The following is a 16444-nucleotide window of genomic DNA, read 5'->3' as shown; positions in this document are numbered from 1 at the left end:
ACGCACGCACACACACGCACACACACACACACACACACACGCATGCACACACACACACACACACACACAGTCTCTTAGGCGTCTTGCCTGTGGTCGTTCCGTGGAAGGGAAACTGTTTCCTGGCTCATTTCTCAGTGTGTTCCCAGCTGTTCAGCCCTCTTTGGTTCATTCTGACAGGTTTTGATTTTTGCTTTTGGAGAAATTGTTACAGTGACATTAAATTCGTCCAAGATAGAATAATGTTCAATTCAATTCAGTTTTATTATGCAGCTCCAAATCAGCAGTCAGCAACAGTCTGCTCATGGATCCAAACTGGGAGCAGAAGAGGAAAGCTGAGAGCTCGACTTCAAAAACTGTAGGACCCACGACTAAGGCTGCAGTGTGAGAGTGAAATGCTCTGTTGGGTTGACCTTTAACCTAATTATTAAAGAACTTGTGTGTGAGGAGAAGGGTTTTAAAGTGGATTTAACCGGGAGAAGCTAATGTTGGCACTTTGTAGAGACGTGTCCTTCACATTACATCAGCTTTGTTCGGTGATGAGTTTGACTTTCAGTTATATTTCTATCATTGCATTCATTGGGCATGCTCAGATGTTATTTGTAATATTGTATTCTTAAGTTGTTGTTTTTTGGGTCTTTTGTATTTCCATCTCTTTTCCACTATGAAAGCTCTGAGTTCCCAACCAAAGGGGAAAGGATCCACTTTCCATTACTGTAGCTTTACCTCAGAGTGCAGCACTGGGGAACAGGTGGAACAAGGATTTTGCCGAGATCATTCCTAAAGCTGTTTGCACACATTAACTCAGGACACTGCAGTGGAGTCCTCACTGACAGTCTAACCATCAGGGACAATTTCAGGTTCGTAACCTGGTGAGTCTTTGGGGAAAGGACGAGCACACTTCTGGTTCCACTCCTGAATTGATTCCCTTTTGGACGCTTCATCTGAAAATAAGTCACCTGCTGGGGAGACCCAGTTCTCATCACCAGCGCTGATCCTTCACTGAAGATGCTAACCTGTACAAGTCTGAGGACTATTTTACAGAATATCCTGGCAAAATCTGTTATTTCCACCTGTTTTTAAGTCGTAAGACAGCAATGTAGGTTAAGTCGTTTTTCTCGCTGAACCTTTCAGAGCTTCCATACCTCACCTCAGTCTGGCTCCACATCCTTCTAGCTGCATTAATCAAATTCTTGTCATACAAAAATGTGTAAATAAATTACTCATAAACTGCTGTTTGAAGAACTTCATGTTGCTGTTCACAAAAAAGTTATAATAATAATTCAAACTTATAGTTTTACGTCTCAGCCATGATGATGGAGATTTGGAGCCAGGTTGTTCCATCCCCACCAATTGACACATCCTGCTATGTGTTTCTAGGCTGAGGGGGCACAGGAGGCAACAGAGGGGAGTGGGGACCCCCGGAGTGGCAGCCCTGCCCCGGCCCCAGGCTCCGAGCCAGGGCAGGCTGGGGGCCCCGCTGCCCTGAAGAATGGGTTGAAGGACGGGGCTCCCTGTCATAGTGAGGGCCTCCAGGAGCCCCAGGCTCTGGACTCACACATCCCAGAGACAAGTAAGTATGTGTTGGTGTGTTAGTTTGGGTGGGATCCCCACATAGTGAACCAGGAGGAGGCAGGAAAGGTTTGATGTACTTGTCCTGCTGAGCCGAGTGTCTGATTGGTGTGCTGTCTGCAGTCCAAAGCTCCTGATCACATCATCTTTTATCTTACAGGCATCTAATTCTGCTGTCCCTCTGCCCTCCTCATTTCAACTCCCCCCCTCAACGTCACCGCCTCCCCCTCTCCCACCTTGTCTTTCCCGTTTTCCTTCTTTGTTCTTGTTCTCTCCCCCTCTCCCTACCTGTCCTCCCCTCCTCCCCCCAAACGTTTCTGCTTTAGATTGAGTCTTTCAAGCTCAACTTCCGCGAGAATGCTCGCTCTCGCACGGACCACGGCGCTGACATCGTCACCTGGCTAGCCCCACAGGACAACAACAGTAACAGACCCCACCCACACGGCTCCTCTTATTCCCTACACACCAACTACCACCAACAACAACAGCAACCGACAACTCGTAGTGTCTCCCTCATCGAGTCGCTGGCTTCGGTCGGCTGCGTCAGCTCCCCCTCCGCCCCCTCCTCGCTGCAGCTCCAGGTGGAGGTCCAGGGGGTCGACCGCAGCAGCTCCTTAAAGGGATCGTGACCTTTGTGACCCCTCTTAATATCTCTAACCTGCTATTGCTACATTTTGACCCATCGAGTAGTTCCATCATGCTTTTCCTCTCACACTGATTGTGCGCCGTCACCCTCACCCTGCTAGATTTGGCTGAGTGACTGTGTAGACTGTGCCTGGTGAGAGGCGAAGGGGAAACGAGGGCACAGTAAGGTTTTCTCACATTCTGGGTTTTTGCTTGGATCCTCTTCACCCCACAGCCTTGTGGCAGACTGTGCTCTCCATCACCCTCCCCCAGTAGCATCCGCACCCACAGCAGCGTCAGCAGCAAATCACTTCACTCATCTACTAATCAGCATGGAAACCCTGGCTTCTCTTTCCTTTGTGACTCTAGGGGCTGTTTGTTACCTGCATCCACTTACTCTCTGCTTCAGTGACATCATAGTAACTCATCTCACCGTCTCCTCCTCTCTCTCTTCAGCAACACTTACCATAAACGCGCTGACAAACAAAATAAAGCTAGACAACATGTAGGCTGTTTAACTCTTTATTCTCTGTGTTTGTGATGATGTGTTTGAGTGACACAAATCGTGTAAAAATGAGCTTCGGTGTTCTGCTCATCTTATTTCTTGCGTCTTTCTTTTTTCCTTCCCCCCTCCTTCATTGATTTTAAAACAAAGTTGTATTTATTTATAGTGTCTTCCTGCATAAGCAATACAACGGGCGGTCGTTTTTTTTTGTCTGATCAGAAAATCTTGGAAACACGCACAGGTTTTTCTAAACCAAGACACACAGTGACGAAAGAGATTCAGGGGGAGAGAGGACGTTGAAAAAGCAGGCGTGGCTAGAAGCGTGAAAAGGGTTGTTTTTTTATTAATGGCAAAATAGCAAGAAGCCTGTAACCTGAACGTTTCTGAAACGTAATAGAGGAAGATGAAGTTCAGTCTGCAGCCCAAATGTGGATGAGGAAATATGAAATATGTCTGAAGTCGAAGGAGCTGTGTGTATCGTATGTGCCTCCTGTCATTTTGAAGTACAGCGAATGAGGCTGACCCAGGCTCTGACCTAAAACTGCTCAGAGGGAGTGAAAGGAAATGCCAGGAGAAACCTGGTGCTGCTGTTAAAAGGAAATCCTGTAAGTGACCCTTTCCTGATAGTGCTTCTCGTCCCATTCAGGTGTGTGAGGATCATGGTAGCATGTTATTTGGCTAAAGCTTCAGCTGACACTCCTGTGTCCTGTTGGAACAGCAGCGGGGACGATGTGGCTTTATCCTCTTCTATTGTAGCAATGTAATCAAATGTTGCCTTTGTAATGCATGGCCAGATAATATGACTCTAGGTTAAAGGCTGATGTCCATTATGAAAGTGTTGTGGTTTGGTCAATTAGTGTCGAGATTAGCTGATTTATGTTTTAAAGGAAACAGAGAGGAAGAACCAGTTTGTTATCTTTGTTTCCCCTTTTTAAAATCATGATTGAATTTCACAGCTGACCACAGATTTGTATGCACCAACTCCGTGGCTCAAACACACACACAGGTCAGCCACTGTCAGGATTTAAAGAGGGTTTCTTTTGTTTGTTTGTTTGCTCTTTTGGCTTCGTCAAACTGATTCTGTCAGCAGTCGTTAAAGTAATATAACAAGGGCTGGGTATCATCTGAAACTGATACCATACATCTAACTGACTGGCAAATGAAAATATGATAGATCAAAACATTATCTCATAAAGTTAGGATGGGGAACGTGTTAGCAAACATAGCATGCCCTTTTCAGTCCATGTAATACGTCTTACCTTAATAAAAGAACAGCATTTTCTTTTTATCTCCGACTCAACCAACTCTTTAGCTGCTACATGCTACAGTTAACGGCTAGCTTTTTTCACCACTCAGCTGCTAACTGTACTTGCCTCCCATCTGGTGCTTTTTTTAAAACTGCAAACAGCTGTCTGCTGTTATGTCTGAAAACAGGGTTCATGACAATGAAGTAAAACAGCAAAGTTCCAAATTATAAAACCAAAACAATGCGTTGAAAGAAGCTAACAAGCTTCTGGTAGCTAGCAGTAGCTACCATGTTTGAAAATGTTACCTCACTAGCATGAGAGGTTTGTTTGTACTTCTCTGTTGATATCACAATAAGAAATAGTGCTGTTAATCCTTTTGGCCACAATAATCTAAGCTAACATTGTGACGCCACGAGGTGAAACTTATCGTGTAACTGCCAAAATGTTTGAGGTATACCCGACAGTTTTCTGAAGAACAGTACTTACGTTTGAACTACTCACACAGTTGTTTCCAGTCTGTGTTTGCAAAGTCATTGTTTTTGTCAAATGTAGCAAAATTCCCAAAAAGCAAAATGCAAATTCAGCTTCATTAGGCTCTTCCTAGCAATAGCATCCAACTACAGAAACACAGAGGTTTTCAGTGCAAGCTGACACTAAAATCAGTGATTTGTAGAAAAGCTCTGATGACATTAATTAGCACCTTAAAGCTTGAGTGTATCAGCGAGGGTTGACTTATGGAGTGGAAATAATGAGGAATAAGTGATCCTTCATTCTGAGTGAGCTTTTGCAGTAGTGTGAATGCCCATGCCCTCTCTCTTCTTCTTCAGCTGTTAATTGATTTAGTCATTGCTAATTTTTAACAGAAGTACAGGGACGGGAAGTCAACCAATGTCTTTGGAATTGTCTTTGGGAATATTTCACATGCAGATGGTGGCGCATTAATAAAAGCTGTCATCAAGCAGTTGAATTGCTTTGTTTGCGCCGCAGCAGCTGTCTTCTAGCAAAAAGCTTCCTTGTGCCTGTCCCAACTTCTTCTAGCTTTGCTTTTCTCCCAGAGTTTCTACTTACCAGTACACGGGTGTACAGATGTGCTCTGTAGTCCTCTTCATGGCCCCTAAAATATAAGAAGTAAACAAAGTAGATACCAAGCAGGGTTGGTTGGTGGGGAGTTTTCCAAGTACCCTTAAGGAAGCATCATAACTATTATGGCTGTTTTTAAGAACTGCAAAAATAAAAAGGTCTACCTGTTTTTATTGAAAGGGGCCACCGAAGTAAAGAATGTCTTTTGAGATATAAGTGCAGTAAAGACACAACATATGCACTCCTGTAGCTCTGTGGGGGGCGTGCTCATCTGATTGGAGGGTGTAAAATATCAAATTTGTCACAGCCCCTTTTACAGACTGCATCTCGCCCAGAATTGAGACTCCCAGTGCAGCACTTCTTCAAGTCTTTCAAATATTATAGCAGATGATTTTATTTGGAGTTGTGGCAGCAGCTCGATTTAGAAACATTGACGTATATATGCTTAATAATTTAATTAACTGCAGCCTTTTTAACAAAATGTATAGTGCATGCACATGTATGTCTGCACACTATGAAATTATGCTTGCAAGCCCAGTCCTAAGAGATGAGAAACGTTTCTGTAAGCATACAGTGACCTCTGCAGGTTCATATAATAAAAGAATAAAACTAAATGGGAATGAAGCTAATGCACCTGAATCACATGCCACTGCATAACAGTGGGCACAGAGGTCCACATACAGGCCTGTCATTTGGACATTCTGCATATCAAAGCCTATTAGCCGCTCTGTTACGGCACTCAGAGGGCAGAGACCCTAAAACGTTCTTATTTGAGGCTGAGAAAATGAACCGTAGCTAACATTTTGGCTTATTTAATAAAAGCTCCTCTGAAATCTGTCCAAGGAGCCTCGTAGTGCTTCATCGAACGCTGCCACACTCACACCTGACATGCAAGTGTAACACTAGCTAACGAACACCTACTGTACCTGCAGAGCATGCTGAAAAACTATGGGATGTGTTAGGTAGACTTTGTCATTTGAAGAACCTCCTTGTTTTTGTTTTGTTTTTTGCGTGTGTGTGTTTGTTTTTCATAATTTGAATTTTATTTTTCGGTTTGGAAAAAAATTTATTGTGATTACTTGTTAATTAGTGATGTGATAATTAAACAAATAAATTGGACTAAAACTCACATTTGATTTGATGTGTTTTGTGTGTATTTCATTCCTCTCAAGCAGGTACGCCGAAATTAAAACAACAGAATATGCAGAAAGTTTAAAATATGAGACACATCCAGACCATTAAAGTAAAAGTATGTTGCTAGTGTGAATTGTAGGCTTTGTGTGAAATGCTAAACGAAACAACAGCTCACAGTGGACCTTGTTGTGTGGTTGTACCAGGACAGGTAAGCAGACAGCTTATTCTAGTAAAGTAATGAAGATGAATCTGTCACTGGATGGGAAAAAAAGGGGTTAAAGCCACGATGAGAGACGCCTGCTTATCCACACTGGAGAGAAGCCACACTGATGTCAGCAATGTGGGAAAAGTTTCAAACACACAAAGTGTTCCTGCCTGTCCCTGTTTCTGTCTGCTGGCTTCTGTCCAGCAGACACATGAGCAGTTCCTCGTATTTGTTCTCCATAACTAAGGAGAAAATCGGACAATTTCAACATGGCTTCGGAATCCATACAGTAAATAAAACGACTACACGACGTTATCACGCAATTAACAAGTATGTGGTGCAGTAGTACTTTCTTCGACATAACAACGGCGCGTTTATTCAACATAACAACGGAGCGTGGTGTCCAGTAACTGCAGGAGGACTAAAATAAATTGAGAAGGTTTGCAGAAGTTGAAAAGCACAAAATAAACACTTGGAATATGACTTCGAGTGAGCAGCTTAAGGTAAACAATTATCATCTGTAATAATGAAGTAAAACTTATAATACAAACCTTTTTTCGAAAGCAACGAGATTGGCACAAGATCGGGGTAGGATGAAATAATAGGCGTGTACTATTTACACCGGAAACATGGCCGTTTTGAATTGTGCGCATGTGCAGTAACAACAAGTAGGGCAGCTTGATGGGTAGGACGTTTTGTCAGAACACCGGTACTCCCTCTGTGAGTAGGCTGCCCGGCTTCCAGCTGCTGCGGGCGGACAACATGAGAGACAGCGGTGAGAGGAAAGGAGCGGGACTGGCAGTGTTTGTTAAAGACAGTTGTGGTATCCCTGGGCACATCGCTGTGAAAGAACAACTCTGCAACAGAGACATTGAGCTATTAGCCGTTAGCATCCGTGGAGGTAGCTTGTGACTCTCTGTGGTCCGCAGACTGCAAACGCAATCTCCGAGAGCTCTTCTTCTAATATCAGGGGACTTTAATCATGTCTCGCTGGACTCCACACTGCCCACCTTCACCCAGTATGTGACCTGCCCCACCGTAGGCAATAAATCATTGTACTTAATGTATGCCAATGAAAAGGTGGCATACAGTCCATCACCTCTCCCTGCCCAAGGAAGATCTGATCGTAACCTAGTGCGCCTTGTCCCTGTGTGCAGCACTTAGTGTGCAGGGAGCCACCAATCACCCACGCAGTGCAGAGATGGTCCGCGGAGGGCATATAAATAAATAATAAAAGCAAATAAATGACAGTATGCTTTTACTGAAACAAACGGAGACCTTAACTTTTATCAAAATACCGTTTTACTCAGTTTAAAGTAATACCACTGTATAATAGCCTTCAAATTTAATAATGTTAATAGTATGTCAGGAATATTTTGCCCTTTCAACATGCATTAAAAAAAATAGATATGCAGTTTTGAATCAGACCTGTATGTACGTTTTCTGAAAAGTGATGTAAATAAGTAATCTCAAGAACATGAAATAATTGTTTCCCATGTAAACTGGAGATGTCCTTGTCAACGTCAACAGAGTACTCTGGATGTCTTACACGAATTTGAAACGTAAAACCAGACAGTGGCACATGACAGTGTTGCAAATGAAATAACTAGTTTACCTGTATGACATGAAGTTATGAAAAAAAGAATCCATGTAACTTGGTTATGGCTTCTTTCTGATAACTGTAGATACTAGGTGTGCAACAATACTCGTATCAATATTGAACCGTTCGATACAGTGCTTTCGGTTCGGTACGCATATGTATCGAACAATACAAAATTTGTAATTTATTTTATCAACTTTTCTTCTGACGATGCTGTCTGTGTTGAGCGCTCAGTGGATCTGCGTTCGACTACTCCGCCTAGGCTGCACTGTCGAGTGCAGATCCACTGAGTGCAGCGCAAGCTAGCAAGACAGAAGCTAAGCTCATTGCAACAAGGCAACTGCCTCAACGCTACCCAAACCTCCCCCACCCTCATTCAGATCTGGCTTTTGGAACTATCTTGGTTTTCATGTGAAGCGTGACCCTGAAGGTAAGCACGTCATGGACTAAAGTAAAACAGTATGTCGGATGTGCCACGCAATGCTCAATTACATGGGTGGGAGCTAGTGCGTTAGCGCAGTTAGCTTGTTAACGCCGTCCAGCCCCACGCACGGGGCGATCCGCGGTAACTTGTTAACGGAGATTTGCCGTGTTATGGTGTTAATGTCATTTTAATGAGATTAACTCTGACAGCACTAGTGGGAACACAACGAATATGACTGCACATTTACGCCGACATCATCCTAGTGCAAAGACAAGTGGAAGCAGACATAAACAAAAAGCACGCATGCTACAAATTTTACCCGAGTCATTTAGACAGCCGTTAGCACAGGATTCTCCTTATGGGGACCTGATATGTTTAATATGCTGCTGAGAATATAGCCCAGAAGAAGCGTATAGTATAGCTTTTATTTTGAAAGAGCCATTTCTCTGTAATAAACTCTCTTTTCCAAAGATGAGTGATTCCTCAATCATAGATTTTTTTTTTTAAATGATTTTGTTGTTTCAGCAACATTAAATTTAAAAACTGTACTTTTGAGTTAAAATATATATTTATAATTTTAATAAATGACAAATTAAAAAGGCATGAACATTTTTTTGTATCGAAAGAATATCGAACAGTGACACCAAAGTATCGAACCGAACCATGAATTTTGTGTATTGGCTGCGTTTCGGAAGGATATTCCTCTCAATCCACCTCACCAGGTACTTCTCTAAAAGTGTGACTCAGGTCTGTTGCCCCAAAGGATACAGGAAATGCACTGATTTCCATGACAGAATCATGTCTGTTTAACCCTTGTGCGGCCTGGACCAAAAAAAAAAAAGAAGGGGGGGGGTCATGCAGACCCCGGCAGCGTGGATCCAGGTCTCAACGCGAAACAAGGCTCCGGTTCGCGGTGGGGGCAGATGGGGGTCAGGCGGACCCCCAGCTATAGCGGGTCTCGTCACAGCGTCGAACAAAGGCACCTAATTGGCTGTAACCCTCCATCGATCGCGTAAGTTACGATGGCAAACCTTGGGGTCTGTTCGCGTAAACCGGCCTCAGTGAGGACCTCGGACTCTTCGTTCCTCCTTCTCCCCAGTTCTCCTGCTCCCCGCAGGCGAGCGCTTAGCTGGATGGGCCCCGGGTTACGCGTAAACCGGCCTAAGTGGGGACCGCGGGCGCTCCATGCTCCGTGGGTACTCTGTGACCCCTTAGTGATCATGATGGGGTATTTCGCCACCCCACACCACATTCGTAAGTTACGATGGCAAATACTGGGGTCTGGAGGGACCCCGAACCACCGGAGCAAACATCTCTCAACTTCACATAATCATCATCATCATCATCGTCTCCTTCCTCCTTCTCCTTGCTCCTTCTACCCTGCGCTTGCAAACGCTCAGCTTTACAGAGGGTAGTCTTCACGTAAACCGGCCCTCTCCTCAGTTCTCCTGGGCCTCGCTGTTGGACGCTTGGCTTTACAGAGGGCAGAGTTCGCGTAAACCGCCCTCCTTGAGGGCCTCAGACTCTCCCTGCCGCCTTCCTACCTCCTTCTGCTCCATTCTCCTGCTCCTCGCAGGCAAGCGCTTAGCCGGGTGGGCCCCAAGTTACGCGTAAACCGGCCTTCGCGAGGACTGGGGGTGCTCTCTACTCCGTGGGTACACTGTGACCCCTTAGTAATGGCGATGGGGTATTTCACAACCCCAATGCACATTCGTAAGTTACGATGACAAACACTGGGGTCTGGAGGGACCCCGAAACGTTGGAGGAAACAACTCTCAACTTCAGATCATCATCATCATCTCCTTCTTGGCAGTGTTCACGTAAACCGGCCTAAGTAAGGACCTCGGACACTCCCTGCCTCCTAGTCCTCCTTCCTCCTTCTCCTCGGTTCTCCTGTGCCTCGCTGTCGGACGCTTAGCTTTGCAGAGGGCAGTGTTCGCGTAAACCGGCCTCTATGACGACCTTGGACGCCCCCTGCATCCTAGTCCTCCTTCCTCCTTCTGCTCCGTTCTCCTGCGCCTTGCAGGTGAGCGCTTTGCCGGATGGGCCCCGAGTTACGCGTAAACAGGCCTAACTCGGGACCTCAGGCACTCGGAGCAAACAACTCTCAACTTCACATCATCATCATCATCATCATCAATGTCTCCTTCTCGGCAGTGTTCGCGTAAACCGGCCTAAGTGAGGACTTCGGACTCTCCCTGCCTCCCCATCCTGCGACTTCCTTCTGCTCCGTTCTCCTGCTCCTCGCAGGTGAGCGCTTTGCCGGATGGGCCTTGGGTTATGCGTAAATGGGCCTAAGTGAGGACCACAGGCTCTCCATTGCTCCTCGTCCTCCTTGCTCCTTCTCTACCGTTGTCATGCGCCTCGCTAGTGAAAGAGAAGCTGTTGTGCCTGCCTATTACGCGAACACCGCCCTCCAGTTGGATCTCGGGCTCTGCATTGCTTCTCATCCTCCTTGCTCCCTCTACATCGTTCTCAAGGGCCTCGCTAGTGAAAGCGCAGCTGTTGGCCTGCCCAGTAGGCGAACACCGCCCTCCGTTTATGCTCCTCGCTAGCGTACGCTTAGGTCTGCGGCGGGCCGGTTTCGCGAACACCCCCTTCGGTGAGGCCATCGGGCTCTCGGTTGCTCCTCGTCCTCCTTGCTCCTTCTCCTTCGTTCTCATGCACCTCGCTAGTGAAAGAGCAGCTGTGTGGCCTGCCTATTGCGCGAACACCGCCCTCCAGTTGGACCTTGGGCTCTGCGTTGCTCCTCGTACTCCTTGCTCCCTCTACATCGTTCTCAAGGGCCTCGCTAGTGAAAGCGCAGCTGTTTGGCCTGCCTATTACGCGAACACCATCCTCCATTTATGCTCCTCGCTAGTGTATGCTTAGGTCTGTGGAGGGCCGGTTTCGCGAACACTCCCTTCGGTGAGGACCACGGGCTCTCCATTGCTCCTCGTCCTCCTTGCGCCTTCTCTACCGTTGTCATGCGCCTCGCTAGTGAAAGAGAAGCTGTTTGGCCTTCCTATTACGTGAACACCGCCCTCTAGTTGGATCTCGGGCTCTGCGTTGCTTCTCGTACTCCTTGCTCCCTCTACATCGTTCTCAAGGGCCTCGCTAGTGAAAGCGCAGCTGTTTGGCCTGCCCAGTAGGCGAACACCGCCCTCCGTTTATGCTCCTCGCTAGCCTACGCTTAGGTCTGCGGAGGGCCGGTTTCGCGTACACCCCCTTCGGTGAGGCCATCAGGCTCTCGGTTGCTCCTCGTCCTCCTTGCTCCTTCTCCTTCGTTCTCATGCGCCTCGCTAGTGAAAGAGCAGCTGTGTGGCCTGCCTATTACGTGAACACCACCCTCCAGTTGGACCTCGGGCTCTCCGTTGCTCCTCATCCTCCTTGCTCCCTCTGCATCATTCTCAGGTGCCTCGCTAGTGAAAGAGAAGCTGTTTGGCCTGCCTATTACGCGAACACCGCACTCCAGTTGGACCTCGGCTCTGCGTTGCTCCTCATCCTCCTTGCTCCCTCTACATCGTTCTCAAGTGCCTCGCTAGTGAAAGAGCAGCCATTTGGCCTGCCCATTATGTGAACACGGCCCTCCGTTTATGCTCTTCGTGAGCATACGCTTAGGTCTGCGGATGGCCGGTTTCGTGAACACCACCCTCTAGTTGGACCTCGGGCTCTGCGTTGCTCCTCGTACTCCTTGCTCCCTCTACATCGTTCTCAAGCGCCTCGCTAGTGAAAGAGCAGCTGTGTGGCCTGCCTATTACGAGAACACCGCCCTCCGTTTGGACTTCAGACACTTCTTGCCTCCTCCTCATCCATGCTCCCTTTACATCATTCTCAAGAGTCTCACTAGCGTACGCTTAGGGCTGCGGAGGGCGGGTTACCTGAACACAGCCTTCCGTTTAGACCTCGGACCCTTAGTGTCTCCTCATCGTCCTTTCCCTTTTTGAAAACATTTTCCTCGCTCTCACGCGCCTCGCTGGCGAGCCCTTAGCTTTGGGGAGGGTGGGTTTCGCGAACACCACCGTCTGTGACGAACCCAGTACCTCCTACACACACACACACACACACACACACACACGACACACACACAACAACATACAGGAGGCAGTGAGGAGTAGAAGGAGGTTGTTGCTACGCCTGCGTCGCGAAACCAGGGCTCATTGTGTGTGCGCCCGGAGCAGCTACGGGGGAAACACATGGGACAACCGACCAGTTTGGGGCCATGGTTTATTCAACGTGTATTTTCAGTGTGGTTTAACTTGCTAATCTGATCTGAAATACTTTCCTTGAATGTGCCTTAATTTCACCTCTTTTTTCTTTCTTCTTTTCTTAGCTTACTGAAAATGTTGGCGACCAAAGGCCGGATCCAGGGATGTGTGCTGCTTGTGCTACTGGCTTTATGTGGACAAACTGCTTGCTGTCAACATCAATACAAAGATAACAAAAGAATAGCCTAGTGTAACGTAGTGTTTTATGTTTTTTTTTTTCTAGAATGATTCAAATGTTACTATCATTTCCCCAACCCCGCAGGCTCTGCGACCCGTGAAGAACTGAGACTCCTTCTGGTCGGTAAAACAGGATCGGGAAAGAGTGCATCCGGAAACACCATCCTGGGGGATGCGAACGCTTTCAAAGAAGACGTTTCGCCTGAGTCTGTCACCGACGGCTGTCTCAGAAAAGAGGCAGAGGGCGAAGACGGAAGAAATATCGCTGTGATCGACACTCTGGGGCTGTCTTTTGGATGAAATAGATGAAATGGTGGATTTCAATGGAGGAAACCACTACACCTCTCCGAACTCCTCCCACACCCGAGTTTTTGCTTCAGCCACTGCCCGAGCCGAATTCTGCTTGGCCTGTCGATACCTGTCAGCTGCCTCCGGAGTCCCACAGGCTAACCAAGCCCGATAGGACTCCTTCTTCAGCCTGGTGGCTCCCTTCACCTCTGGTGTCCACCATTTGGTTCGGGGATTACCACCACGGCAGGCACCAACCACCTTGTGGCCGCAGCTCAATGCAGCAGCTTCGCAATGGAGAGCTGAACATGGTCCATTCGGACTCAATGTCCCCAGTCTCCCTCGGAATGCTGTTGAAGCTCTGCCGGAGGTGTGCGTTGAAGATCTCGCGGACTGGGGCCTCTGCTAGACGTTCCCAGCACACCCTCACTACGCGTTTAGGTGCACCGGCCCAGAAGAAACTCGAAGGAGAAAGGCTGAAGAGGAGAAAGGAGGAAGAACAAAGAAAAAGGGAAGAAGAGGAGAGGATCGAATTGAAGGAGCGGTGTAAATTCCGGCCTCGCTTCCCTGGGATTATTTGGCGCAGGAGCGTATTTTACATCTTATGTTCTCAGGGCCTCGGTGGAGCCCTTGGATATTCTCAGTTAAATTGTACACTGGCAATGTTCGCTTAGCTAAACCCACCCCTTCCTTGTTACACTATGAAGGCTGAGTTTCATTTCACTTGTTTTCTAGGATTTCTAGTTCTAATGCATATGCTATGTACTTACTTACTTACTCATCACTGAATGTTTGCCTATGCGTTGTACTCAATGAAGTCGCTATAAAACAACAACAAAAAATAAGCCCCCCTTTCTAGTATTTTCAATGAAAGGCGATTGTCTCGTTCGTTCGAAACTTTTTTTTGTACAAACCTTCTCCCTGTCACTCACGAGGAGATAAAAAGCAAAGATGGACAACCCTGCGTCGCGACGAGGAACAGTTCCTCGGACGGCTCATACACATTCCTCTTTAAAGAAAATAACTCTAAAACACCCTTCATAAAGACTCAGAGAAGAGAAACACACAGAACTTCTTGCTAGCAAGGGCAGTCTCCAGAACTGAGACTCGCGCCGGAAAAACTGCCCCGGTCTTTATTTATACTTCAGTGAGTTTATAGAAGTGGGGTGTGTGTGTGTGTGTTGCTGATCAAAGGCTATAAATATAAAAAACAGGAAACATCCTTGGTCAGGAAGAGGATACACTAGATGGTTAAAAGATAAACAGCAGAAAAGAAGTCAGCAGTATATAAACTAAAAAAGGCACTTAGACTAAAACAGACATAGCTACGTTAAAACAATAAAACAATAAAAATAACGACCTCTCCCATGTAAAATGGAGATAGGAAATATGAAGTGTTACAGGCCCTAGGATGAGACATTTTTATATATATGAAACATAAACTAAAACTAATGAAACTATAAAACTAAAACAAAAAAAAACTTATATAATTAAAAGGTTATACTGACTTCTAAGTACAATTTCCTATTGACATCCTCAGAAGAGGGAGAGATACTGTCCGACGCGGAGTGTGACAGCGGCGGGCGAGCGGCAAGACGCCGAGCTTGACGGTTGGGCGTCTTCTTTACTCGTCGATTCCGTGAAAACTGCGTAGGTGTATCACCTACTCGACCTAGTGATCAACGAGTACCGCACCGAAGCATGCAACGGGTGCAAGACCAATCACCCCAGCCAGAGACAACACGAGTGTCTGCGAGTCTTGGTGTCAGGGTCCCTGTGCCTACCCGGTCGGCTCAGTATGGCTACATATGTTTTTCATTTTGTTCCTGCTCTCTCCCTTCCTCTCTTTCCCTCCTCCCTCTGCCAGGGCGGAGCTCACCTGTGGGCTTCTGCCCTTGGTCCACGCACCTGGTCGCCATCACGCACCTGTGGCTCGTTACGAGAGTGTTCCAGCTCCTTTATAAGACGGCAGCTCTGTGTTTCTCGTCGCTGGACCGTTGCCGACCCGCATTCCCTGGACCAACCCCTGTGTTTCCTGAGTGATTGAGTGTGCGAGGAGTGGAGTACGTCATCGTGTTTTCTGTGGAGTGTGGAGAGGAGCGTGAGGAGTGGACGGAGTGCGTGTGGACTTTCAGCGTCTTTTCCCTTTGTGTGTGGACCCCCGGAGCCCGGCTTCCCCCTCACCTCTGTAAATAGATCACCTGGTGTGCTGTAATAAAGATTCTTGTGTTTCCCAACTCAGAGCCTGCGCGTGTGTCCGTTCCATCCCGCTGTGACACTTGGAGGATGACTTTTACGCTGAACATTATTACAGCATCAGGAAAAGACTCCTCACGCCGCGTTTCATTCCTTCCATTCAACGTCTCCTGATCATGTATTCACAGCCACCGAAGGCGCTGTACAGCACCGAGCACCTGAAACACGGACAGTTTGTTGATATTGTAATCAAAAATACAGCCCCGGGGGGGAGGGGGGCATTTTAAAAACGCACCCTCCCTATTGCGCATGTCCCTAAAAGGTATGGCCTTCCAGATTGCCTCAGTTGTATCGTGAGTGTAATTTCAAATAAAATAAAATAAAACTCAGAAGCGTCTGTGTGTTGTATTCTTCTTCTTCTTCTTCTTATTATTATTATTATTTATATTATTATATTATTATCATTATTGTGATTATGCTTCATTTTTATGTACTGGGGTATCAATGACCCCCACGCTGCCGCAGCAGCTTCTGTGCGTGGCCCCCAAGTGCTACGTTTTCTTTCCCGATCCCCTGACGAACCCATTAGAATCGCTCTGGGGCACTCTTCGACCCCAAATGATCGTTCTGTTTTTTTCATTTTCATTCACCTGTCTCTACTGAGGGTGGGGTACTTTGGGACCCCCGGGGTCTGGGGCTGCCCCGAAGGGGAGCACAAGGGTTAACAGCGGCCTCCCATGGACGAACATGATAGAGCCTGCCTGAAACTAGGAGAAAAATTGAAACGGGAGTGGCATTCAGGGAGGGAAACGTGGGTGTACGGGGCGCGGGAGCCAACCCTGATGCGCGGCCTGTGAAATGCTACCCAGGGGTACTCTGGGACCCCCGGGGTCCGGAGCTGCCCAGACGGGGAGCACGAGGGTTAAGCTCATTTTCGAATAGGATGGTTAGTGAGTCTTGCGCAAGAGCTCTTCCACTGATGTAGTAATGTCAAATTCTTCAAGCGTTACATCAATATCACTGTACATGCACAGAGCACCTGTAGATGTTTTTGTGCAAACACTCACAATTGTTTATGACGTGAATATTGCAGCATTAAGTATGCATTATACTGTGCTGTCATGTGCAGCTATTAAAAAAACGTAGAA

The 16444-nt window shown here is 46.9% G+C and overlaps 1 protein-coding gene across 12 annotated transcripts in view; it reads left to right on the top strand.

The window, feature by feature from the left end:
- Positions 1–6154, top strand: part of LOC102294047 (microtubule-associated protein 4) — a 163263-nt gene extending 157109 nt beyond the window's left edge. For 11 of the 12 annotated variants that reach the window (XM_042214069.1, XM_042214065.1, XM_042214067.1 and 8 more), the window contains 2 exons: positions 1378–1570; positions 1730–1872. In XM_042214069.1, coding sequence (XP_042070003.1) covers positions 1378–1570; positions 1730–1737 — 201 coding nt within the window. In that variant the 3' untranslated portion in view covers positions 1738–1872. Of the gene's footprint in view, positions 1–1377; positions 1571–1729; positions 1873–1895 lie in introns of those variants that run through there. The other variant, XM_042214063.1, reaches the window with a different exon arrangement.
- Positions 6155–16444: the final 10290 nt, after the last annotated feature.

The sequence above is a fragment of the Haplochromis burtoni genome, unplaced genomic scaffold, assembly GCF_018398535.1.
Source record: "Haplochromis burtoni strain Fernald_Lab_line unplaced genomic scaffold, NCSU_Asbu1 Contig_513, whole genome shotgun sequence".
In the NCBI taxonomy this organism is placed as follows: Eukaryota; Metazoa; Chordata; class Actinopteri; order Cichliformes; family Cichlidae; genus Haplochromis; species Haplochromis burtoni.
The sequence above is the reverse complement of the archived record's forward strand: the minus strand, read 5'-3'. Positions and strand labels throughout refer to the sequence as shown.